The sequence below is a fragment of the Argopecten irradians genome, chromosome 12, assembly GCF_041381155.1.
Source record: "Argopecten irradians isolate NY chromosome 12, Ai_NY, whole genome shotgun sequence".
Classification (NCBI taxonomy): domain Eukaryota; kingdom Metazoa; phylum Mollusca; class Bivalvia; order Pectinida; family Pectinidae; genus Argopecten; species Argopecten irradians.
In genome coordinates, this window is record NC_091145.1 from 14,793,031 (window position 1) to 14,820,277 (window position 27,247).

General features: G+C 35.7%; 2 protein-coding genes and 1 pseudogene across 3 annotated transcripts; 1 reads left to right on the forward strand and 2 right to left on the reverse strand.

Moving 5' to 3' along the window:
- The first annotated feature begins 5 nt into the window (after positions 1 to 5).
- On the forward strand, positions 6 to 15,575 carry LOC138304955 (helicase ARIP4-like). The gene is given in 18 exon segments (XM_069245373.1): positions 6 to 13; positions 683 to 798; positions 993 to 1,160; positions 1,433 to 1,547; positions 2,062 to 2,138; positions 2,141 to 2,249; positions 4,132 to 4,315; positions 4,836 to 5,021; positions 5,525 to 5,643; positions 5,976 to 6,079; positions 6,351 to 6,447; positions 7,212 to 7,417; positions 7,721 to 7,794; positions 8,456 to 8,557; positions 8,809 to 8,999; positions 9,888 to 10,021; positions 10,171 to 10,428; positions 10,968 to 15,575. Coding segments are annotated over 18 exon segments (4,140 nt in total). The 3' UTR covers positions 12,860 to 15,575.
- Positions 15,576 to 16,939: 1,364 nt separating this feature from the next.
- LOC138305185 (uncharacterized) lies at positions 16,940 to 20,413 on the reverse strand (annotated as a pseudogene).
- Positions 20,414 to 20,549: 136 nt separating this feature from the next.
- Positions 20,550 to 26,616, reverse strand: LOC138305186 (uncharacterized). 2 transcript variants are annotated; one of them, XM_069245620.1, is made up of 6 exons: positions 26,293 to 26,616; positions 26,016 to 26,181; positions 24,642 to 24,746; positions 23,103 to 23,326; positions 21,390 to 21,558; positions 20,550 to 20,881 (listed from the first exon to the last, which is right to left on the reverse strand). In XM_069245620.1, the coding sequence occupies exons 3-6, from the start codon at positions 24,694 to 24,696 to the stop codon at positions 20,640 to 20,642; spliced, it is 690 nt and encodes a 229-aa protein (XP_069101721.1). In that variant the 5' UTR covers positions 24,697 to 24,746; positions 26,016 to 26,181; positions 26,293 to 26,616; the 3' UTR covers positions 20,550 to 20,639. The 2 variants fall into 2 exon arrangements, with proteins under 2 accessions (XP_069101721.1, XP_069101720.1); XM_069245619.1 differs by having other exon boundaries at positions 26,016 to 26,616.
- Positions 26,617 to 27,247: the final 631 nt, after the last annotated feature.

The following is a 27,247-nucleotide window of genomic DNA, read 5'->3' on the forward strand; positions in this document are numbered from 1 at the left end:
AAAGAATGGGGAGGTCTGTTAAATCAAAGCATCTTTGAGACGTAGATTTCTTGTCGCCTCGTTTTCAGTCTACATTACGAAACTGAAAGTAAAAGTACCTGTTGATTGGTTGCACCTACATACAGTGTACATGTATTTGTTCGTTTATGAATTAAAGACAGGTATGGTGAATAAATATTGTTTCAGACGAATCTTGACAAATCCCTCATAGGTATGTGTAAAAATGCTAGTCCGTCAAGATTTACACTTAAAATAATGACTTAATTAATTAATGTATATATATATGTTTCTGCAAGGACGTATATGAGAAGGATAAGTCACACTGGGTTTTGGGGGAAATACAAGGCAGGAACTTTTGTGTTTGGGCACTGACCGTGACGTTGGGTGACGACTGATTTTCCTTTGATATCCGCCGGCGCAGCCTTTGATGTAGCTTGCGGGTGCGAGGGTCACCGTATTACTTTCTGAAGCGGGCTGTCATTTCATGAGCTGTCGTATTTTTAACACAAATTAAAGACATATCCTTTAAATATTCCGTTCTTAAAGCATGTAATAAACGTTGTGAAATTTAATAAACTTTACATTGGTGTTTCGTTTTACTCGATAAGACAAGTATTTGTTGAGAAAAATGGTTTTTATTCCCAGTTCATAGGCGTATCGCGTGGTGTTTAGTAATGTAAAGAGACAGTATCGGCCTTAGGTCTAGGCCGTTTTGGTTTATTCTGAACAACCGAGCCTTCGAAATTTATCTGCTGAATGATGGATACAAAACTACAGCAGCCAGGGCAAAGGTTATTGGTATGTATTGCTGTGTTATGTGTATTTTAAAGGTTCATTTAACATTATTTTAAATCAGTAACTGCATAGGCAGACACAATGGAACTGTTTTATAAATTTAAATTATGGAACTGTTTTTCAAGAATCTACAAGGATGAATGAATGCCAATAACAAGACAGCCAGCATTGAACACAATGCAACTTAAATATTTCAGCGGAATGGCATAAAAGTGGTGGAGTACTTGTGATGGGATATGAGATGTATCGTCTGCTGTCTAGTCGCCGTGGTTACATGGGAAACGTTAAGAAACCTGGTCGCAAGCCCTCTTCTCCAGTAGTCATAGATTTGGAGGAAGAGGATCGAAACAAAACTCATCTTCTCAGTAAGTACTGTCATGTAACAGGCAAATTTTCATGTAGGCTAATTTCTAAGGCATCAAACATATCTGATATTCTTGGATTTCTTTTCCACCAGTAAATTAAAGAGCATAGCATATACACCACAAACTGTTTTAACATTCTATACTGAAGCTCAGTGTTTTTTCTTGGAAAGTTGTATTTATGTAAAGCAAATTGTACCATTATTATGTGATACAATTATTTTGTGAAATTATCATTTTATCTGTTGTGTTAAAAGTATCCACAAACATTGTAGATATGCATGAAGCATTAGTCAGTCCCGGTCCAGACTTAGTGGTGTGTGACGAGGGACATCGTATCAAAAACAGTCATGCTGGAATCTCTATGGCCCTGAAAAATATCCGAACCAGGTAAGACCTATTCCATTATAGTATATACATATCCTCAGACAATTGAACTACTGTAATGTGTGACTGTACATATTTTACCAGTGGTCATAATTTAGCGCATTTTGTGTCAGAAACTTTGTTCTTAAAGAAGATTTTAGATCGATACCGTCTTTACATATCACAGAATTACCTCTGCTGCAGGTAGTATCCATTGGGACGTCATTATTTTTTGAGTGAAATTCACACTATATTCTCAGAAAAGTATGATGTTACGTTTATCAACATGACGTGGCAATTGATACGGACTCTGAAGGGTAGATAACTCTAATAAGCTAATACAGATTAATGTTACTTTGGCAAATGATTGAACTAATCTTTTTGCAATGTTAAGGTAGGCAGTCTGGGTCACCTAATTCCTCTTTGTAATTTCCACTAGAGGGGGAATGGATGGTACATAATACATATTCAAAGATAAACACAATATATAAATAAACTAGAGAATAAGTATAGTACACGTATTTCTGGTGATTAACAGACGGCGAGTGGTGTTGACGGGCTACCCCCTACAGAACAATCTGATGGAGTACTGGTGTATGGTGGACTATGTACGACCTAACGACCAGTGATGAATGGGCAGTGTATGGACAGTACTGATGAAGATGTGAAGACTATGCGACATCGAGCTCATGTACTTCATAGTCTCTTAGAGGGCTTTGTCCAAAGGTAAAATCTCTCACTTGATCTAGACTGCTGTTCATTTTTTTAGTGATCATGACTATCCCTTGGGACATTGGCATGACAGTGATAATTTGATCCATTGAAAAGCAAGAGATGGATCAATTATGGATGCTTTTATATCAAGATTACATGCTTTATGTGAAAATCACAAAATTTTCAACAACAAGAATAATTGATTTTTGTCCAAATAACTTCTGAGGCCCATTACACCCGGTCCACCCCAACTGCGAATGATAAATATTATGAAGTTCCTTACCGTCAATCGATTGATTTGTAACACAGCGAGAAATTCTGTACCGTGTAGCGATAAACGCTAACACTCTACCGACACAACGTGGCTATTTTTAGACTCGAGTACTGTCGCCAAATCCACAGGTAAATCGCGGGGCGCTCTGGCTACATCAGCTATACCAAACACAATCGTAAATGTTACAAATACCGTAAAATCTTGTGTTACTTACACACCAGTGTACTTTGCTTATGTATTTTTTCTTATGGCTTTAAATACTGAAAAAAATCTACTATCGGTATATTTTGCGCATTCAAATTTTGGGGAAAACGATGTCCGGGGAACCACAAATTCAGTGTTATAAAGGTGGTAATTTCATTGCAAAACATTCACAATAAATGCTTGACAACTTGCACAAAAAGTGTTGTATTTAGAAGAAATAACATAATATAATTGCACTGTGTTTGTTTTCTTTTATTGGCCACCGTAACTGAAACAGTGAAATATATCTTGCAGAACATGTCAAAAACATTGGCAGTCCGCCGTATTCGATCCGTACACATGTCAATGTCTGGAGATATTACACATGAATAGTTATCAGAACTATTTGAAAATATTATAATTTAGTTACTTTAATATTGCCACAATAAGTTTTAAGTGTGTTTGAGATCATTAACAAACTTTAAAGAGCATTCCGATAGCATTTACGTTGGCTTGCAATAATCACATCGTGAGTGAACTCACTATCTGTACGGCACCAGATCCAAGCTGATGGCTAATTATATATAACAGTACGGTTAAAATGCCACTAACCTTCTAGCTTGTCAGTTTTGCTGTAATAATATTACAAACCACTTATTGAAAATCCTAAATATAGGACAGTTTAGGACTCGTCTTATAAATCCCACGTGTGTTTTGACTTTTTGTTCACGCCTGCAGCCGGGACATGTTATGGCGGTTCCCTACGTAATGAGCATAGCTAGATCTATAAGGAGTTTCATATGCAGTTTTACTAGAAATATGAAGATTTGTTAAAATATCTAAAATAAAGAAATACTAGTCAAGTGAATTTTTATGCAATTTGAAGAATATTTGTTTTGTTTTTAAGTAGATACAGACGCATTGTTGATGATATATAGATCGGTTAAGCTAACTAGCCATTCAGTTTCGTTAAGCTGGATGAGAGGCCCGAGCGTAGCATCCAGTACCAGTTTACCTGTGGATTTGGCGACAGTACTCGAGTCTAAAAATAGCCACGTTGTGTCGGTAGAGTGTTAGCGTTTATCGCTACACGGTACAGAATTTCTCGCTGTGTTACAAATCAATCGATTGACGGTAAGGAACTTCATAATATTTATCATTCGCAGTTGGGGTGGACCGGGTGTAAAAATCAAGCATTTCATGCTCTTGATTGTATATATATATATATATGTAAAAAATCATATTTTGATTGCAGAAAATTGAATTGCCATCGCTTACTAATCCTCATATTTGTAATGATATTTTTGACTTATTATTAAAATTCTTTTTCATTCTTCATTGAGAAGGACTTAACCTGAGTTTGCTTTCATGTAAAATTCACAACATTATTGGAAATAAATGGGACCTAGTTTTGATTTTACACCTCTATGTTTATAGACGAGGACATACAGTTTTACAGCAGGCCTTGCCACAGAAGCAGGAGTTTGTGTTCCTCATACGCATGTCTCCCATACAGAGAGCACTGTACAAAACCTTCCTGGAGTCGGTGGTAGAAAACTTCACAACAACTAGTGCTTGGTCCAACCATAATCCTCTAAAGGCCTTCGCCACATGTTGCAAGGTAAGATAGATGTACAACATAACATATCTCTATCTTAGGTTGAAGTCAAATCTGTATTCAGTGTTTAACTGTTGATGATTTGAACATAATCAAACTAAAATTGAAACAATTCCTTCTATAGGTCAGATGTTTCACTCTAGAACTGTTGATGATTTGAACATAATCAAACTAAAATTGAAACAATTCCTTCTATAGGTCAGATGTTTCACTCTAGAACTGTTGATGATTTGAACATAATCAAACTAAAATTGAAACAATTCCTTCTATAGGTCAGATGTTTCACTCTAGAACTGTTGATGATTTGAACATAATCAAACTAAAATTGAAACAATTCCTTCTATAGGTCAGATGTTTCACTCTAGACTAGTATAACATCATAACTAATTTTTGTACAAGTATAGTTCTCTACATTTGACTTTAAAACTTCAAGGTTAAAAAGTTAGATTATGGAAAATATAAACAGTATTACATAAAACGATTTCAAAGGATATTTACACACACACTCATTTTACTTTGACAGATCTGGAATCACCCTGATGTCTTACACAAACTGCTGGTTCAGAGAAAGGTGGCGGGAGTTGAAGATGACCTTGACATTGACCCTGGCAGTGAAGGTCGGGCCAAGAAAGGCTCACAGAAATCCAAGAAGGCTGTTGAGAAACAGCCTGCAAGTGATAAGAAAGATGATGTAGTCTCCTATGAATGGGTATTTATATAGATGACTTGTTTATTAAATAACTTAAAATCAATATATTTACTACTAAACTGTCTATTACATTAGGACAGTATTTACCATATCCAAGTATATGGCATGTCTTTAAAACAGAAAGTTGTTAACACATGTACGCATACTGTAAACCAAGTTGTTTTTGCATACAACTAAATCCTGTGTATTTTACGAATAATGAGAATTCCCGAAAAAATAAATCGCTGCGAAGACATAAACAGTAGCTTCTTTTCAACAAGAACAATAGCTTTTAAACTATAAACCACAAAATTAAATCACAATGAAAATGTATTTTAGTGGTCGAAAAAAATGAAGTTGCCTCAAAAATAATTTAACAGGTTTACAGTATCCCAGACTATGAAAATAATCCTTAAATGACCTGTTGTTCCTGTAATGTTAACAGCTGAATTCTTCCAGGTATTAACACATCACAATAATTAACATGTAGACTTGTACCTCAATAAGTTTTGTTTAACCTTTAGGCGGAGCCCTTGATGGAGAACCACATGGCCGGTCTACTAGAGACAGGGGGCAAGATGGTGCTGCTTTTTAATGTACTAGAGGAAGCTATCCCGTTAGGAGAAAAAGTGCTTGTATTCAGGTAACTATTGCTCAGTTGGAATGACATTGTATTGTTTGATATTTAGAGTAGCTTACACCAGTGGCTATATAATACAAAATTTATTAAACAATTTCAATCAAATTATCTAATGAGTTTTATTTATTGTATATTACGTAGACAGCTGAATGTGAGATCCTATTTATCATATAACAGTTACTAGTATTGATGGAAATGTAGGCAACATTTTCAATATCATTTTTACACAAGGTAGATAACTCTGTAATATACAAAGACTGAATATATTAATTGAATATTTGATTTACTACATATCTTATGAGATTTATACTAATTTGACTATTTTGTTTTTCCAGTCAAAGTTTATTTACACTCAACCTCATAGAGGACTTCCTGTCAAAATCTAAAGTACCAAGACCAGACGTCGATTGTAACTGGACCAAGAACACCTCCTATTACAGTATGTACCAGTGGTATTCTTTTCTCATGTATCACTTCTCAACTGTATCACAGGATTTTATTAGCTTACCTGACCCAGATAGCATTTGACCATCAACGTTTCCATTAAATTGCTTCTAATTTTAGAGTTCTTCATGGAATGTAACCAGATTTTGTAAGTAACATCCTTTGGGTAAGGGAACAGAGTTTGTATAAATCTTCTAAAATCTCTGTCAGGAGAGGCAGAAAAATCTGTCTGACTGTATATGATCAACATAATTGCTCTATTGCAGGACTAGATGGGAGTACTGGAGCAACAGAAAGAGAAAAAATGATCAATGCATTCAACAGACCTGATGGTCAGGCCTGGGTTTTCCTACTCTCAACAAGGTAATTCTTACCTTAACGTAATATGGGTTTCTGGTATGTCATCACCACTTTGTCGACATCTTTAATACTCCAATGACGTCATATCACTGGGCATCACCTCACAGTGGGGACATATCACACATGCTTGTATATAGTTCAACAATGAGAAGTATATATTGATGTTCAAGCAATAATAGAAATTAAAAAAAGATGTTAGATAAGTAATAAGTATTCTGTAATTAATCCTAACGAAACGATTTCTTTACAAAATAGTGACTTTTGAATATGAATGATAGCTGTACAACATTGAGGTTAATACTATACAATTTTGCCCCTCTTGTGGAGGGATACATCTAGAATTGTCTCCCTGGAAAGAGTTTTTTTCTCAAGGGCGAAGTCATTGATTCTAGATGTATCCCGACACATAGGGACAAAATTATTTCATTATACCCAACAAAATTAAAAAGAAAAAAAATCTAGTAAAAGAACTCATAAAGATATTTCCTAACAATGTTTCTAAATTCGTCGAGCTGCAAAAAATTAAGCGACAGCATAGCCATTGTTGGTTGACGTTGCAGATAACGTCAACTTCCGGTCACATGTGGAGCTTTCAAGGGTTTTTTTCCCCGGGGTTATTACCCTCGCCTTCCTGTGAAATATCTAACTTATTCAATGTCATGTGATCAAGTTTAATCCAATCAGAACATTCTAAACAACAGTAAGGTATAATAGTAGCAAATATTTTGTTGTGTACTATACGATTAATATGAGATGTGATTATACAGGGCTGGATCCTTGGGAGTGAACTTAGTGGGAGCTAACCGTGTGGTGGTGATGGATGCCTCTTGGAACCCTTGCCATGACTGTCAGGCGGTGTGTCGAGTGTATAGATTTGGTCAGACTAAGAAATGTTACATCTACAGATTTGTCACCGACAACACAATGGAGAAGAAGATCTATGACCGCCAGATCAACAAACAGGGCATGTCAGGTAAGGCAGTGCTTGTAATTAGGGCAAGTATAAGTGTCACCAATATCTGTCCTGTCATGCTATGTCTCCGTGTCATTTTCCCAACACACATTTCTAGTTTTACAACAATTGCAGACAAAGTAGAAACCTCCATTTTATTCTTTGAGTGTAATTCCAATTTTATTTGATCCTGGAGTGTGTCAGAAATTTATGTGAAGTACAGAGTAACATAGTGAAACCATGTTTAAAACCCCATCACACAACTAAGGATGCTAATGTCCCTTTTAATTGGTTTTATAAGCATTATTTATAATCTGTTTTCAGATCGTGTGGTGGACGAACTGAACCCACAAAACCATTTCTCTAGACGCCATGTTGACAATCTGCTCCATTATGAGGTGAGATCTGTAGTGATATGAGTAAATTGCTAAAAGCTTGTTAAATTAGAAAAAATTCTTAAATTCCTCCCGAACTTTACTTATAGAATTTTAGCTGATTAGCCTAAGATAACCAGACACTCCTGCAATCTTTCAGATATTGATAATGTTTAACTGTATTTATGTAAATTCCCCTCTTTAATGAGACGATACTGTAAATACACTAAGAGTAAAAGAGACTTTTAAATACTATGTGGCTGATTTATTCTTCAGGTGTAACATTATCAAATGTTAATGTGGAAATTTTATTTGAATTCATTCAAAATTTTATTTGTTATTACAGTAAAACATATTTATAATGAACATGCTTACAACAAAATCATGGTTATAACAAAGTAATTTCCATTCCCCATCATGATTCCTATAAGATATCTGTATTGTGTGTATAACAAATTATGCTTATAATGAAGTGATTTCGTTGGTCCTCAGAGGTTTGTTATAACTGTGTTTTACTGTATATGATTTATCTATATTTAATTTTCTCGCAAAACAATATCCTGTGAAATAGCGAAATTATCATTTATACTCTGTATATGAAACCAAGTAGTGGAATGATGTTTATTTTATGTTGACTTTGTGATAATTTCATATGAATAACTCCTGATTTTACTTCCTTCTACAGGATACAGACTTTCCAGAAATAGATTGTAGTGACTGCGCAGAGAAATTTACTGATCCTGTTATGGTCAATATGTTAAAGAAAAATGGTCATTGGATTACAAAGGTAAATATATTTATCACTTTTCAGTGAGGTTGATATAATGTTGTACTGACCCAATAGAATCAAATATTGACTTATGAGAAAGGCTGTGATAAGTATTATACATTACACTGAGTCAATACCATATGACTTATCTTGTGTGGATTTGAATAAAAAGATTTGGTCTCAAAACCGCTGAAATAATTTTTGGAGCAATATTTACTGATAAGACTTCTATTACTCTAGATAATTATATGATGTCTTTATCACTTCAGTTGCCGTTCAGTCATGAGTCTTTGCTAATCGACAAGAAGGAGCTAAGACTCTCCAAGAAGGAGAAGAGAATAGCCAAGCAAAACTATGTGAATCAAAAACGTCAGAATATCAGCTACTCACGTCCATCATACACAGCATTTTACCCGAAAGGGCCAGGAGGAGGCCCTCAGCAGGGGCCAGCAATCACACGGTAATGGTTTACTAAATAAAAGGGAGATAATTACTGAACTATAGTAACCACTAAGGGGTTGGCTCGCAATAACGGTCAGCTAGCAAGAGGGGAGATAATCAGTTAATAAAGGACTTATAGGTAGCCATTCAAAAGGGCTAAGGAAAAACTATTTGAGCTCATAAATGTTTTATATTAAATAGTACTTTTTAGACGGGAGGGGGGGGGGATACTGTTTTTAGACGGGAGGGGGGGGGGATACTGTTTGCCTTGTTATGGGTATTACATTGATCATTTTGAATGAGACCCAATATTTTATAACCAAACAAATATTTTCCTATATATTTTGATACTTGCTTTACAAGCAATTGGATGAAATTTTCCGTGGTGTTCTTAGCAGTAAAAAATCCAAATAATAATCCTCTTTCAATGTTTTTAGACATGGCATTCTCCCACCATTCACTGATTTATCACCGGTTTTAACCGTGGGAGATTTTTTTGTTAATCCTTAGGGTATGATAGATTGCGCGCGCTAACCTTTTGAACCTGAAGACAATTAAGTGACTTCATGACTTCATGCAGTGTGACCGTGGCATGCATTGTCGATGACGTTATCAATATTGTGGTGCAAACAATGGAACCATTTTAATGTCACAGTGAAAATGCTTCTTTTTAGAATGTTATCTCTTCTTTTTCTTTTGTATATTGGAGAAAAAGAATCATCCCCTACCTATGAGGGTGTGACAACAAAATCACAGCCCTCTAGGGAATTCCTGCGTGTCCAACCCTCGGCAAGCCTCAGGTTGGACGTTCATGGATTACCCCTCAGGTTGTGACTTTGTTGTCTAGATTGGGAAAGATTCTATTAGTCAGATTTGTGATTTGGTCATGTGTTCTTGTCAATTTTAGGGTCTACCCCAATAGACCTATTGCGAGTGTCAAGCCCATCATCACGACACCTGTACCGATGAGACCTAAAGGAATGGGACCAGAGAGGGTCAACAAGGCAGGTGTATCAGTCCACAAAGTCATCACAACCACAGGTATGTATGTCGCAAATGTTGTTTGGTAAATGTACATTTCATATTTTGGTACATTGCTCTGATACAGGTTAGAGTAATGATGAATTTGTGCAATCACCATAATGGTTATATCTATGATGACTTAATTTAAATCATTTGGACTTTTATAGATATCATGTTGCCTGGTTCCAACACCAGTTCGGATGCAGGGGCAGGAGCTTCAGGAAACAAGATCACTGCTGGTCAGCAGATATTTATCATTAAAACTCCCAAAGGAGTCTACATCCGCACCAGTTCTGGGAAAATATTTTCAGTACGGACCAAAATGCCAGAAATATCAAATGCTACCAAAATCATCGTTAGTTCTTCTTCAACATCTACTGTGACCTCCGCAATAAGTACAAGCATCATCACACCAACTTCTGCAGGTAATTATCTTGTCATAATGCAAGGAAATATTACAATAACCTTAAAACAGCCTATTATTAAACATCAGTTACAAATTATTTATTTTCATACCTCCCAAATTATTTATTTTTATACCTCCCCTAAGTGGTGGAAATGGAGGAAGGGAAATGGTTTTAGTATAGATTTTTGTTGTGTTTTTGGTCATATTTTGTCATGGTTCATCTAAAGGACAGCTGTTCTATGATGTATATATATATATATGTAAATTCAATTTATCTACCGGTATCGATCTTTGACATACATCAAAATAAACTTGTGTGTGTTTGATTTCTCATCCATTGTAATGCTATAATTCACTGAATGGTAAAAATCTTAGTTCAAGTTTCTTACATGTGAGAAGTACCTTTGTAGGGCCTTGTGGTGTTATATGTCCTTGGAGCAATCGTTTAGATTTGATTATTGAAAATTTAAAGGGTAAACAATTGAAAAGAAGATATTTTATTAGCAGGATGGTAATTTTCGTTTCTTGACGTTTAATAATTTGTGTTCTCTTTGACAGGTTCACGACCACTGACTAAGGCTGTGATCGTGACGCCTAGTACCGTGGCTACGTCAGGAGGTGGTCAGCGCAGTGTTAACATATACAAAACAACCACTATAGCTTCAGCACCAGACACACCGACAAACATGCTGGCGTCCATCTACTCCCAGTCTCAACAAGTCAACTCTCTACTTAAACAACAGACATTGGACTCTAGTGCGACCTCTAAACCTAAAACTCAGACCAAGGAAGTGGTGCCAGCGTCGTCTGATAGCACCAAACCCGACAAGATAGTCATATCTAAAAAACGTGACAATATATACTTACCAACCACGCAGGAAGAAGACTTCCTAACAAACCGCAGCCAGAAAGAGAGCTTTCTAACAAGCTCACAAGAAAAAACGTTTTTGGCTAATTCACAGGATAAGAGTTTCTTGTCAAATTCGAATGAGAACAGTTTCTTAGGTTCTTCAAATGACGACAATTTCCATCAAACACAAGACATGGATTTTGGATCTCCGTCTATGAGAAAAGGCTTCTTGCCAACCTCACAAGAGGAAAGCTTCATGCCCTCTCAAGAAAAAGGCTTTTTTCCGAACTCAAAGGAACAAAGCTATATGTCAATGTCACAGGACAAAGACTTCCCTCCCACCTCACAAGACCAAGGATTTCTACCAACTTCACAAGAACAGAGCTTTTTACCAACATCACAGGAAAAGGGCTTTTTACTTCCATCACATGAAAACAGTTTCTTGCCTACCTCACAGAAAAAGGACTTTTTACCCATGTCGCATGACAAGGGTTATCTACCACCTACAAAAAGCAAGTTTTTACCGTCAATGAAGGACAAGGGTTTCTTGCCTGATCTCTCCGACCCGTTTGGAGATAACAGTGCATCATCGTCGCCTGGTAGTATGTCCTCAGGGGGCAATATGTCATCTCCTGGGGTGTTAAGTCCAGCCCAGGTACAACCACTTCAGCCGCAGTCACAACATAATCGACCACATGTGCAACCAATTCTACCACAGAGACATACACAGATGTCATCTGGACAATCACAGGTTCAGCCGATACAACCACAGGTTCAACCGATACAGCCACAGGTTCAGCCAATACAACCACAAGTTCAACAAATTCAGCCACAACAACAAAATCAATCCCAGCAACAACATCAGGTTGCGTCGCAGCAGAATCAACAAGATCACAGTCCACAGCTTACTGAAATTGGTAGTGAAAATAACACAAGGACACACAAGCAGTCTAAACTTGCAAAAATCGCTCCCAATATGTCAGGGATGTCACAGACACGCACCCAGCAGAACCCCATGTCAAACTTTTACCTACCCCCACAGATCCCTTACCAGCCCTACAACATGGGCCAGGGGGGAATGTCTCAGGGTATGGGAATGGGCATGAACCCCTATATGAACAATCAAATGCTCATGCCACATGCCAACCCCATGTCAAATGATAGTGGTATATCTTCTCAATCTCAGCAACAAAACCAGCAATATTTCAATATGCCGTCTTCTTCTTCATCACTGGGATCGATGGGATCAGGTCAAAGTTCAGATATGTTATCTAACATGGATAAATCTAACTTTGGCTCCTCAATGTCTACTTCCTCCTCGCCGATGATGTCTTCAATGCCCTCCAACATGATGCAAGGATTTCCATTCGCACCCTACCCATTCCCTATGCCATCACCGTATCTCATGCAGAACGGCATGACCGGAAACTCACCGTATATGCACATGCAGGGCCAGTATGACTATGGACAGATGGGGGGCAACTATAACATGCCCAATTATAACCCAAGTGGGAACATGAATATGGCAGCTAACAACCAAAGTGGTAGCTGGGACCATAGTTCAAACCTGGACCAGAGTGGCAATACTCCCCAATGTTAGAGGGGATTTCTGTCTGGGTTAGGGTACGCCCAGCATGGTACAGAGCATACACAGGGTAATACTTAAATATGTTCAACAGATTTGTCAGTATCTATCAACAGTTATTTATCATTTGGATCATTCAAAACTTGAAAATGTCTTTTGAAGTATATTTATCATAAACCCCCATTTAAAGAGAGAGAGAAAGAGAAAAATGAAATACCAGGGAAAATATGTCACCTAAAATGATTTTTTTTTCATTTAGTTAAATTCTAATTTTGTCTGTTCAAAAATTACATTTGGTAAAAGGGTGACAGGTAGATTTCTGTACTATAGACCCCACTTTTAATTACAATAAAAATACTAATTGTTGTAGGTAACAAAAAAATTGGGTTATTATTTTATCAAATTTTTCTTTAAAAATAATTACATGTCTTCCATCCTTCTCAAATATTTATTCTGAAAATGTATTTTAACTGTTACACAGTGTTGTGATTCTGATTTGTCCATGCTTTGAGTACCCCAAACCCAGGTTAACACTGTGTGTGATTGAAGTGAATTATAATCCTTGTGAATCAAATCTACTCTGACTAGATAAACTAACATGTCGGAACCCTCTACATGGATATTTCTTCACAAGCGTCATCTTGGGTGACATTCTAACAGAATTATAATCGATCATATCCAATATGAACTGGTTAATGACAAAGTATGTAAGAGACACTGCTCTCGACAAGTCCCATCAATGGTTTGTTGCACTGTGACAACAAAATTACCTCAGTGCTTGTTGTGTTTATTTTACAGAAATGGTAGAAAATATATAAATAAAATAATGACATGAAAATATATATCATTCCAATCCAATTGGAGTTATGTCTATCCATGATCATGTTGTGTCTGTGAGATAATGACTAAGGATATCAAGGTTGATGACATAGTGTTATAATATGTTCAGAATGTGCTGCACATGTTTTATGCCATAAAATAATGAATTATTCATAAACTAATGAATTATTCATAAATGTTGTGAATTATGATATCAAAAAGATATTATATGAAGTATTGATGAACAGCATCACCCATATATTTATTAGACTACTTATAGATGGGTTTTTTTACACGTCATTTTCACTCTTTGTTGTGTTGGAATTATATACTATATTCTGAAGAGAGAAAGACTCCAAAGTTTACTAGTTTTGTAAGTTAAATATCATATTGATGTTTTGATTGATGGATGACGATCCATATTTTATCAAGATAGTCATTTATAATTGATTATAGCTTGCTGATAATATGTATCATCATTTCATGTGCATCTTTCATGAATATTATACACTTTCTATTGAAAGTGTTACTGATTGATAAGTTCATTTTCTAAAACACAGAACAGGGTTCCTTGCACATGCTTATACAATGTGAATAGTCTCAGTATGTACATGTCATGCACTTTTGATAACCATGTTTATGTCTGTACCATGTAAATTATTATTCATTGTGAATATTGTGGTCATTTAGATAGATACTATTTTGTCATTTTAAAGTTATGACATTTTTTATTGATAAACGTCTGTAAATGTGTGCAGATTCTGTCTTTGTTTCTTTCTGTTTCTCCGTCCGTCCTGTCGTATTCAGTAGTAGAAAAGTAGTAAACCTGATGATTTGCTTCTGGTTTTCTACCATTAATACCTGAAATTTTATATAAAGATATATTTTGGACATGATAAATCTAGGAAAGAAAAAGTTTTATTTCCGTCTGTCCTTTTTAGACATTATCTTGTTTCTGTCTCTTATGCTATATGTAACGGTAACTAATAACCTGTGACAGGTCAGGTAGTGTGTACCAAAACTAGGTTACTGTGACCTACATTATGACCATTGACCTGCATCAAAGGAAAAACTTGTCCTGGGTATAACTAGATCACTTGTTATTACTGGAACTCCATATTTGTGGTGCAGATCAGTTAAAGTAGGTTCCTGTGACCTACTTCCTGACATTGACCCAAATTAAGATGGGAAAATGCCATAACAGATTAAATCAATTGAAATATTCTGGAGAAATTATTTTTTTTAAATTTAACTATCTAATTGAAAAACTGTAAAATTAAGTGTAAAATCAAAATATTTTGCAGGTAACCAATTTTCCTTTGTCTAAAGAATATGCTTGAGAAAATCGCTTGAGAAAAACGCAGAGGATATACAGCAATGTTGTAATCTTGATAGTGTTCTGACAAAAATCAATTTCTAACCCATATAATACATTTATACCCACTATCATATATCCTTGGTAGGGAATTTATGCCAAGTTTCTGTAGATGAAGTTGATTGCCATGCAACTTTAATTATGTTATGGTCATAACTTTGAAGAAATTAAAAATGGTTTATGATTGCTTACCATAGAAGGGAGTGAGGACCAAATGTTATTTTCCAGAACAACTTTTTGGTGTCGCATTTCAAGGACGAATTTCTCTACTAAAATGACACCAATATATGGTGCGTTTAAATAATGCAATAATAACTGAAAACTGTTAAGTCTTGTCCTATAGATTAGGACACCTGATCTTATCGTCCATCAGGCGTCACATAAGCTTTACAGCATATGATGGACCAATACCTTGTGTCCAGATAGAACCCTGAAAGAGCGCTTTTAAATTTGTTAAAACTGTTTTACATTATCAATTCATTATGCTAGTGTGCATGTTGTCCTCATTTCATCACAATAAATTTATAGATGAATTCCTGTGTGTCTCCTTTGATTTTTAGCTCACTGTCATAAGGCGACTGGCTACTCACTTTTCATCTTAGTCCGTCCTTCTCATTTGTATAATGTAAACCAAATTTCTTTCACCGCTACTAAATTTCATGATTCCCATTTAAAAATCTAGTTCGCAAAGATCAATATTCACAAAATTAAAAATACAGTGAAAATACCTATCAATATATGCGATGTAGAATTGTAGATATTGAAAATATGCAAATTTACTTGCATTGTATTTGTGAAATTAAAGTACATGCTAAAGAAGGTTGGTTTTATTACGGAATGTGAATAATCCTGTATTTGTAATAAGAAGAGAGATCCTTCTTTGTGATTTATAGTACTATTACCAGTTTCCACCTCTAGGTTGTGAGTTCAGAATTAACATATATGGATATGATGTTAAAATGCTATCTTTGACTAATAATTATAACCAAGTTTTACTCATTTCCTACGAAAATTTAGGAAATAATGCTCATAAATATGTTTCTTTATATAAACTATAGTAAATTTGTAAGACCTTTCAATCTATGAAGAGTATTTGATTCAACCTGTGAGTTTGAAACTTAAGTCATCTTTAACTCTCACAGGCCCCGGGGGTTGAGGTCATCTACTTCACAATTTTGATTGATCTTATGCATTAGAAGATTTGTGCAAAAATTCATTGAATTTGCTTCAACAGTTTTGGAGAAGAATTCGAAATTGTAAATTGTTTATGATACCCAACACATGAGGGACAACGATGGACAAAAGATGATTTGAATATGTCTCTTGAGACGAAGTCTCTGATGACCTAGAAAAAGGCCTACAGGGACAAATTTCAAACAACATGTAAACATTTGTAGAGAAAAAAAACGTAATGGTTCCTTGCAAAGGCAGATTTAAATGGAAAAAAACGACCTGAAGACGCCTGTGAAGGCAGAAATTGGTTACTAAAACGTGTAGAGAGGGACAGTTGAAGATTTGTGCCAAGTGCTTTTGAAGGGGCCTGTGTTCACATGAATATGTACATGACCCTGGCTGTTACTAGTAATAGGACGTTAATTTAAACAAAAGTATCCACGCCTTCCACAAATCATATGCAAGCCATACATCAGAGATTTAAATAGTATATCTGCAAACATAAGGCATTCTCATAACACCTATTGTTTATAGCTTATTGCAGACTTAATATTATTATTCTCTTTATTTCCTCCAATTTGAAGATTACATAAATAGAATAACATACATTTAATACAATATTCAACATGGCTTAATCTGTACAAAGAATAATGTAAGTGATGTGACAACTAGTTGAGTAGATGTACATACAACTATTCAGTACTATCTACAGTGCAGTATAGTGGTGCAAAATAATTAATAGACAATAATATAATGATAATAATAATAGTAAATAAATAAAAAAGAATAACAATAATAAAAATAAAAATCAGGGGAAAAATTAACACTTCAGTATGTATATATACACAATGAACCCAATCAATTTACTACACATACAAATAGTAAGAATAGTCATAATTAGACGTGATAACTATTGCTAACTGTAATGTTACATTTAAACATACTTCATTTTATCAAATAGAGTATAAAATTAATTATAAGTATTGATGTCACTATTTTTTAATTTTATCGGGTTATGAAAAGAAAAATTGTTTGCAAACTTTTGTGAGAATCCGCTACGCGGATTCACACAGTTTGCAAATAATTTTTTTTTCATACCCCGATAAAATTAAAAAATAGTGACATCAATGCTTAATTATTATTTGTCTATGGACCTTTCTTGAGGTTCATATCACAGGGACTTGGCACGGAATTTTTTAACCAAAAAGTAAGCTTATACATATATATATATATATATATTATAGTATCGATACTATACTATATATATGTATACTGTTGGTTAAAACATTTCGTGCCAGGTCCCTGTGATTCATATGTAACGCTCTGGTAGCATTAAATGATAAGCGAGGGTTTAGCTCAAAGCATCCTCGATACTCCAGGGGTTACTAACTGCCGTTATATCCACCCGAGGGCTATTTCATAGCAAAACTGGAGGCAACAGAACAGGTAATTTAGTCTTTGGAATTCCCCGAACACCAACTCTGGTAAAGAGAAAGGGAGGTGTTTATGTAGGGAACCCTTTGAAGTTTAGTTATAGTCTGTTTCAAAATCTAACACCAACTCAGGTAACTTTTGAACTGGGTAATTTTTAACTAATATGATAAGATACATAATAAGATACAATAAATGTACAATTTTGTTAATTGCACGTATTAGTTTAAGTATTTGTATCAATTATTACTATTTTTCCCCAGAATAATCATATGATAATACACACTGCACAATATCTATATTTTTCAATAGCAATTAATTTAAGCACTATTTTACACAAAGCCTATTTTTGAAAAAATCATAAATCAACAAAATTTAAAGTTTTATTAAATCCTCATATATTTTATTATATCATTTAAGCACTAAGGTAATTCAATGGTTTCCAAAATAATCTATAATGGTAAGATATGTTATCAAAGTGTCTCGTATACATTTGGATGTACATATGGTATGCAAAATATTTCATTTCTAGCCAATTTAACCAAGATGCAGCAGCTGTGATGCTGAGTCGGCGTATGTCATCAAGTCGATGGTTCCAGTCTGGTAGCGGTCTTTCAGGGTTGCCAGGCGTCTGTCGATGTTTATATACTTCTTCTTGCGGGGTTTGGTTGGAGCTCCAGCATCTCTCTGTATCCGGCTGATGTCGTTCATGTTCTGCATGTCTTTGAACATCTGTATAATGGTGTATATGTTGGGATGTGAGTGCATAACTCGTCTCTTCAGTTTCCCATGCCATGCTTCCAGGTGGTTTGTAGTGCGTGGACCCTCAGTCAGGAAGTGGTTCCATGTCGTTTTGTCTCCATCTACCCACTGTTCTGTCACGTAGTCGGTGAATGGTAGGAGTGGATGAGGGATGTCGGCATCACTGGCATCCTCCAGGGCCTGGAACCAGACGTCCTCTACACGCTCCATGGGAATGAGGGGCAAAACAGCAGCTCGGCGCACAAGGAGTCTCACGTCGTCGTTGTCGCGGTACAGTGTCTGAAGTCCTGTTGACTGAGCCTTTCCATATGCACTGAGTGAAGTGAAAAAACATCCTTTGACATCTATTCCAGGGAAGACACTTCGGATAGCTTTGTGTGTGGCGATCTCAAAGTCGACGAATGCAGTAGTCGGGTGGAAGGGAATGTTGAAGTTGGTCATATGCTCCTGAAGTAACGTGAAGAAGCGGGCGTAGATGGTCTGGCTCTTTCCGGGAAGTAGTGCATAAATCACCAGTCGATGTCTCTGTCCATCTCCCATCCAGGTTGAGGTCGGTCATGGTTTTTGGTAGTGGTGGAGTCTGCTTACGACGAGCTCTGTAAAGTGATGACTTGGCACTGTAGAAGGTTGGCAGATGCTGGACCACAGCTTTGGAAGAGTCATCCCAGTCGTTGTCTCGAAGTTGGTTGAGTTCCTCGTCGAAGGTAGATGGTATGGGTCGCACGGACTCTGCACACCGGTTGCTAACCTGGTTCATGATCTGCTTGGCAACAACGTTGGCTGGGTCGGAGGCATGTGTGTGAGGATGTCTTCCGAAATTGACTGGTATGTCGTTCAGTGTTGAGAGGGAGGCTGAACAGCCGGAAGTAGAGCATCTCTAGAAGGTCCTGTCGCCATTTTTACGAGTCTGTAGATGAAGCCGTCATGGGATAGGTTACGTCCGCCTCTTCTGTTGAAGATGAACTTAACGTTGATCTGTGCGTTTGCCATTCCGTGTGTGATAACTGAAAACTAAAACAAGTCAGAAATTCTAGGAAAATGATGAAAAATTAAAAAATCTAGTACAGTAGTTCTATCGAATATTTACACTAAAACTGAAAAGAAACACAATTATAAATCAATAAGGAACAGTAAATTAGAAATTTCTAGTAGGATGTTTTACAAAAGCTATATTACCTAAAACTGAAAACTAAAACAAGTCAGAAATTCTAAGGAAATGATGAGAAATTAAAAAATCTAGTACAGTAGTTCTATCAAATATTTACACTTATAAAGCTGAAAAATTGCACAAAAATGTATAGACTCAGACAAAGTCTACTAATACAAAGACAAGTTGATATTTCAATGTACAATGTTGACAATTCAAATATCAGAGCAAGTATGATTTTTTTCTGAAATATGCCACTGTTTTAAACACTATTCTACAGCAGCTTGGCAATAATTAACTGTTACTGATTTACTTATCACCTATCAGATGACTTGATTTTTTACCTGTGATCTTGCAATGAGAACAATTCTGAGATAGACTATAACTCCCTATCAACACACCTTAATCCCTATGTAAACACCCCACCCTACCCAGAGTTGGTGTTCGGGGAAGACCCCAGTCTTTGGGTGTACAAAAGATCCGTATAACGGTGCACTGTGGTTGACTGTGTGACTTTGAAGCTTGGTGTCGATCTCTCTGTAGTCTTCAAAGGAAATCTTTGCAGGCTCGTGATTGGTTCAGATTTTTTTCTGCTAAGATGCCTTCAGTTTTTACTTCGAGATAGTCCATGGGTGAATATAACGTCAGTTATAGTAACCACTGAAGTATCGAGAATGAACCCATTATTTTAAAGTCTACCAGGTTGGTATAACACCATATGAACCGAATCAAAGGTACTTAATTTCTATATTAGATATGTAGTTTCTTTGACAAATGTCAAATACAGGAAAAGCGAAGGCCATATGACGCCACCCTGCAATAACTTCATCAATTACACTGAGTTGTTATGCAATATACATGTATATCGAATCTCACGTGGCGTCTATTAGCCAATGAGAAAAATTAGAGCATATCTAAAATTACATGTTACCAAGAGATCGCAAACATAATTCTATAAAATGATTGATGCTCACAACAATTAACAATGCTTAAGATAGTTTGGAATTTAGATAGAATTCTTTATTTTATGGCAAAATGCAATGTAATATCGATCTTCAGTCAAGACAGAATTCTTAATGGTCTAGTAATCATGCTGAAGAAATCATCTTTGACGTTTCTGACGTCATATCGACCGAGATCGTTGATGTTTTGACATTCTGAGGTTTACATTCCTTGCTGTCGGGAGACGTACATCCTTGATATCCTCCAGTACGGGATATTATTGCTTTACGTCGTTTACGCCACACCAATACAGAGGAAACACATAGTATCATCAAAATGCTGAACGATACGACCACTTTACCAACGACAGGGACCAAAAACGGATTTGCTGTAAAACAGAATGAAAATATAGTATTATAAAATACAACGATCTGGGAACTATTTTGATAGTCTTTCCCTATGTTAAGTTATCTGTTATGGATAAGAATTAAAAACATACGTTATTCTTAGAAGCTAGCACGCAATTTATCTCTTTAGTGACGTCTCCCAGTCTAATCAATTACAGGTCCACATGAAAAGATACCACAGAGGGACACTGAATTAGTACATGTATTGGCATAATTTCTTCTTGAAAGAACTATTTCCTCTGCATTTCTTTCAAATCCACATGGTATTATGCGGAAATGAAGTCTGAACGGAATACACATTTTTACATCAATGCATATAGGAAGCGTATAAAGTTCACATAGGACATATTTTTCAATGATATTTTTTGTAATCATCTGGCGGCCGCCATATTATTATAAGAAGGATGTCAGAAAATAATTATCTAGCGGCCACAAAATACAGTCATATTCCTGTGTGAGCCTGATACGCTTCCTTGATACTTTGCTTACGTCGCGCCACAGGCGTCGTCTGGTTGACAAATAGCGCTACCTCGGAAAACGATGGGAAAGACGCTACCTCGGAAGAGGATGCTGTGCTTGTGTAAAACTCTATGTTGATGTTCAAGCCTTTCTTGGAGCAGTATTGGACACTACTGATGTTGTGGAGACATGTGAACGTCTGTAAAATTAGAGACTATTATAAACAGGCTGTAAACTAACTTATATAATTTTGTGTATTCCGCGGACGATCAGAAATCCGGAAAATTAATCACTTCAAAACACAAACCTGTAACCTGCATCGCCCACCTGGAAATTTAATTCCTATTTAAAAAAGACTCCATTTAGATGAAGTTTCCTTTCTCATAGGATGTTTCTGATAAAATTTGGTTAAAATCCTATCAATAGTTTAATGCCTGTTCAAATGTGCGTCGTGGTCCCATATTGATACCACCAGTTCCTCATATGAGATTGTGTCCAAAATGTGTATGGCGGGTATCGCTGATGGAGTAGAGAACGCTTGATTCTCGGAAACACATGGTTCAACTCTTCACGAGGTTCTTATGTGTGCTAAACCGCGATTTTAGCACGGATTACGGGTTTGTTACTATAAATAATATTCCTTATATCAATTCCAAACTCTTTGTCATATTATTTCCAATTTTTATTGATTTACAATCACAAAATTTTTCAAGTTATAAACAAACTGTAACCGAGTTATTTTCATTCCTTGCATAATAAATTAATTCAATGTTTACTCTTTATTATGTTAAAGATGCTCCATTGCACCGCTGAAATATGGTATTTTTTCTCTGTCAAAAACAGAAGCAACGATTAAGTATTTTTCTTCAGTTACAAAAGTTACTTACTTTACACCATTATCACCATTGAAAAGTTAGAGCTTCTAATTTTACTTCAAGATGAAAATTTAAAAATAGTTGGTTTAAACAATATCTTATTCAATTCAATAACGATACAGTACAATATCAAAAAGGTTGGATACAGAAACAAGTACAATGTACTTATGTTAATCCGCCTCCATATAAATAACTCATAAGCAATAGGACAGTACTGATTTCTAAGAGTTATCAGTGCTAATTATACAGTACTTTGGTAGGAAAAGGGAAGCGTGCAGGGATTCAGGAAAGAAAAAAATGTGTTTATTTTTCAACCATACAAAACCAGAGATTTGTTAAGAAATCGGCCATAGTTTGATCATCAGTAAAACGAGGAACACGGGTCATGAGTATATATATACCAATATACGAAAAAGACAAGATTGATTTTGAGAGATAGACAGTAAAGTAGTACTGATGGATACATATGTATTTATATATACTTGAAACGGTTTGAGCGACTGATAAAATTTTGAACCGTATCGAAAATATTTACATTGTACTGATCGGGCATATTAGGGGGCCATAGAGTAAAGTTTTAATATCATAGTCATGGGGTAGGTTTCTAAAACATATTCTTTATTTAGAAAATTTAGGTAATTTAGAAAAAAAATAGTTATTTGCGTCCCGAAAAAAAATCAGTAGCACTATGTCCTCCTATATGGGGATGATGTACTGATTGCGCATGCACCAAAAGCAAAATGAATTATTTAATATTCTTTGTGTTAATTATGCATGTATATAGACGATTAAACACCAATTATTGATCAAATGATGAGTATCATTTATGCTCTGTCGGCATTGGAGCATCTTTAATTTAGAGACTTACCCTGACTGGGAAAATTCCAAGACCTTCAGTAAGTCTCAGCTCAAAATCACAATCGACTGAAAAAGTGTAAGCTGTAGTGCATATTATATTGTCTTTATGCGAGTTTTCAAATTTAACCTCACATATTGCCTTATCATTGTTCCATTTCACGATATATTCTGAATCCTGACTGAACCCAAGATATTGTCCACATTTGTCGGAGGCGTGTATGTCTATCAGTTTACCTATAATGACAGAAAATATTTAAATAAGTGTAAATGTATTGGAAACGCAATTTATATATCACCAAGCAGGAATAAAACTTGTTAAAAATAAAATTCAATATTACTAATTATGTATTAGACTATACATGTAGGAGTGTGGTGTAATAAATAACATATTTTTTTTCCATCTGTTGAAGATTCATGTCAAAAAGCAATACCTATTTTGGGGGCGTATGAAAACAATGCTGTGGAATTGAATGTAGAGGTGTTTGCTAGTTTCCTTCCCTTGTTCTTCTTTTTATATGTTAAATGTTATTTTTATGGGTTTAGGTCATCTGACCTGAAACCAAGTATGTTCAAATGAGTGACCTTGACATTCATTCAATGCTACATGGGTCAAAAAGCCTAAATTCTTTAAACGACTTCTTGTCAATAACTTAAGAGGTCTAGAGAACTGATATTGGGTCTGTAGCATACTGGAATAAAGGACTTCCAAGTTTGTCAAAAAATGACTTGACCTCTATACAAGGTCACGGAGTCATAAAGGCTAAAGTCGTTAAAGACTTCTTTTCAATAACTAAAATGTCTTGAGACCTAATATTGGACCTGTAGCTGGAAGGAAGGGCTACCAAGTTTGTTCAAATTCATGACCTTGACATTAATTCAGAATACATTGTTCAAAAAGGCTAAAATCTTTAAACGACGTCTTTTCAATACCTAAATAACTACAAAGCCTACAGACGTGATATGGAACTGTAGTATGCTGTAATGAATTAAGAGATACAAAGTTTATTCAAATAAATGACCTTTATTTAAAGGCCCACTACCTTTGGGGAAAAAAATAAAAGTTTCTTTAAAACAATAATAATATACGAAAAAGTATATTAATAGCCTAAGAAGATGTTATAACACCAACCAAATGAAGTATTCCCTGCGTAAACTATGTTAACAGTGAAGGTGCAGTGATAATCAACTGACGCGCGGTAATTAGGACGACGGCGGGAAACATAAAACGACCCGCGTTATGAAAATTAGCATTATATTTGTTTAAATTAAATTGTTAAGAAGGTGTTGATAAGTGTAGTATTAACAGTAAGTTAATAACTTTTGTGACTCTATAACATAATCAATTTCGTTTTACATTCCCATTTTACAAATTAAAAGCCGTTTCGGAAAGGTAGTGGCACTTTAAGGTCACAGGACAGTGTCGTATTGTGCCATCAGTTAGATGACCGTTAAGGCCCATACACTGAGATCTCTAGTTCATTTTGTGAACACGATTGAACGTTGTATCACTAATATTAATGATATAAACCTTTTTATCATTTTAACTTACCTGAAGTTGTTTCAGTCAACAGTAATGCGAGTATCACACGATGAAAATATGACATATTTCTCTGGTGGTTAATTGACTGGCTGCGATGTATGTTATTTCTGTAGCCTAGTGAAAAAGAACAAAAACAAGGACGTAGAAATAATGACTCCAGGTCAATGATATTTTCTTTCATTTTGCAAATACATGTACGCTTTCAAAATTCACTCTTAATTAGGGTTCAGCGATATATTTACAAGCGGAAAACTACCATCATACACATTGATAAACAGCTACACTAGTCATAACATTAACTTTTATAAATGTCCTATACATCTCAAAACTTCTATAGTGGTTCCTACTATACACCGTTTAGAGTATGATTTTACCGATTTTTTTATCTAGATCCGTAAAACATCCAAAAATGGTATATATGCGATCTGGGGGGTTAATATATATATAAACTGTAACTAAATATCATATCCCTGTCAGGTATATACTAACCACTGGCCAGTTTGTGTGTGTTTTGGTTTTTTTCGGGACTTTCGTTTTCTTTACGTTCTATAATCTGCCACGTCTTAAATTATGCTGGCTATTCCAAATCATTAGGAAATACATTAGGAACTTTTCATTGTTAATTATCTTCCTTGTTACAACTTTATTTTTGTAATTATAGGATCATGTGTCAAACCGAGTATACATATACAACTTCTCTTTATAGCCTTGCCACCGTGTTTCATTTATTTGTTTAAATAATTTAACGTCCTATAATCCCCCTAAATACCCCAAAAATGTCTATATAGGGTTACATTGGCAAAAAATAGGTCGGTTTTTTTTTCTTGTCTTTCACTCTGAAGTGGTGGCCGGAACTGGAGATCGAAATCCCGACTTTTAATTTTTTCGTAGAAAAGTGGAAAAAATTAGGGTCGGGGGTAAAAAATTAGGGTCGGTCGGGTAACTAACCCTCAGCAAACATGTATTTTTTGGCGTAATCGTCGATGTTATAATGGGGTGTCAAAGGAATGAAAAAAAATCGAATATTCTCAGGTCAGGATTCTGTGTACCTGGTAACTGCCTCACATGTATGAAATTCGAATACGCTACGCGTGTGCTTCGTTGAAGGAAGGGGAAATCCGTAACATAATCGAAAATTATATTTTATTCAAAATCGATCGATACTGCTTATTATTGTATGTTCTCGTTTATTAAATTTCCTTGTGTACATGGTTTTATTATAGACTCAGACTAGAACAATGTTTAGACAGATTTTATATTGTAATCAGATGTACAATTGTATACTTTTCAATATGATACCCATATGTTTACATAGAAAGACTTTGCAATGATATTATATTATGTTAATATATTACAAGGCGATAAAGATTGATTTTAACGTACCTTGTTATATACTCAGTCATAGCCTTTTACGATGTTCGTCCAAAAACTGATGGTGCTATATCTAGAGAACATTCTATATTTTACGCCAATCTGTCCATCAATGCTATGGCAACATACTCTGTTCACCCTCGGTAACCACATTGAACTCCACAAATCGATGGAACTGCTGTGTGGTAAAGATCGTTTACATCCCTGGAGATTCGATATTATATATACATCGTTTAGAAAAAAAAAAAAAAAAGAGAAAATAATAGGTTTCCAGCTAGTACCCAATTACCTGTACAGTGACCACAATAGCCAACGTACAATGCCATCTGTTACACTACATGGAAAATATATAGAAAACGAAACTAACAATCTATAGCTGGTATTCCCATACGTTTTTCCATGGCCGTTTTCGTTTATGCGGAACAACCGGTGCGACCGTTTGTTAATGTCATTATTTCGAGTAAAAATCCAGACGGACCTGCAGGTTTTGATACAGGCCTGTGAGGGTTTTGTTAAAGCTCGTCTGAAAGCAATATAAAATCACCAGGTCCGTCTTTAATAAATAAACGAGCAACTAGATCCAACCAGTTAAACCGCATAATCGAAAACGGCCCACGTATCGTATGGAAATACCGGTGTAACGTTGAAAATGGACCTCCGCTGAAAATCGACCTCGGGTCATTTTTCAACGTTGAAAATGGACCCCGAATGCCGTTGAAAATTGAACATACCGTTGAAAATTGACAGCGTCTAGGGTCAATTCTCAACGGATATGTTCTCTTGAAAATGACCATAGTGCATTCACATATGTAGCTGTTATCGCCATTCCTAATGTAAGCACCCCCCCCCTTCTGTGCTGGTATCTAAATTACGTAATCACCGTGATTTGAATTGAAATTTTGTATTGTTATCATCGTTGTGTTTTGTGTTGTTGTGTAATGGTGTTATGTTGTGTGTTATTGGTGTGTTGTGTTGTGTGCTGTTGGATGCTATGTGGCTGTGTTTTGTGTGGTGTTGTGGTGTGTTTTTGTTGTGTGTTGTGATGTGTGTTGTGTTGTTGTGTGTCGTGTTGTTGTGTGATGTGTTGTGTGGTGTTGTGTTGTGTGGTGTTGTATTGTGGTTTTGTGAGGTGTGTACATGTGGTTATGTGTGTGTTGTCGTGTGTTGTGTTGTGGTTGTGTTGTGTATTGTAGTGTTGTGTGATGTGATGTTGTACGTGTTGTGTGGTGGTGTCGTGTGTTGTG

Bases quoted from the DNA above. Each gene is read 5' to 3' on its own strand.
- LOC138305186 (XM_069245620.1), bottom strand. From the start codon at position 24,696: ATGTCATATTTTCATCGTGTGATACTCGCATTACTGTTGACTGAAACA. The intron at 23,327-24,641 runs GTAAGTTAAAAT...CTGTCATTATAG, and splicing joins GTTGACTGAAACAACTTCAG to GTAAACTGATAGACATACAC. The intron at 20,882-21,389 runs GTAAGCAAAGTA...TCTGTTTTACAG, and splicing joins GACGACGCCTGTGGCGCGAC to CAAATCCGTTTTTGGTCCCT.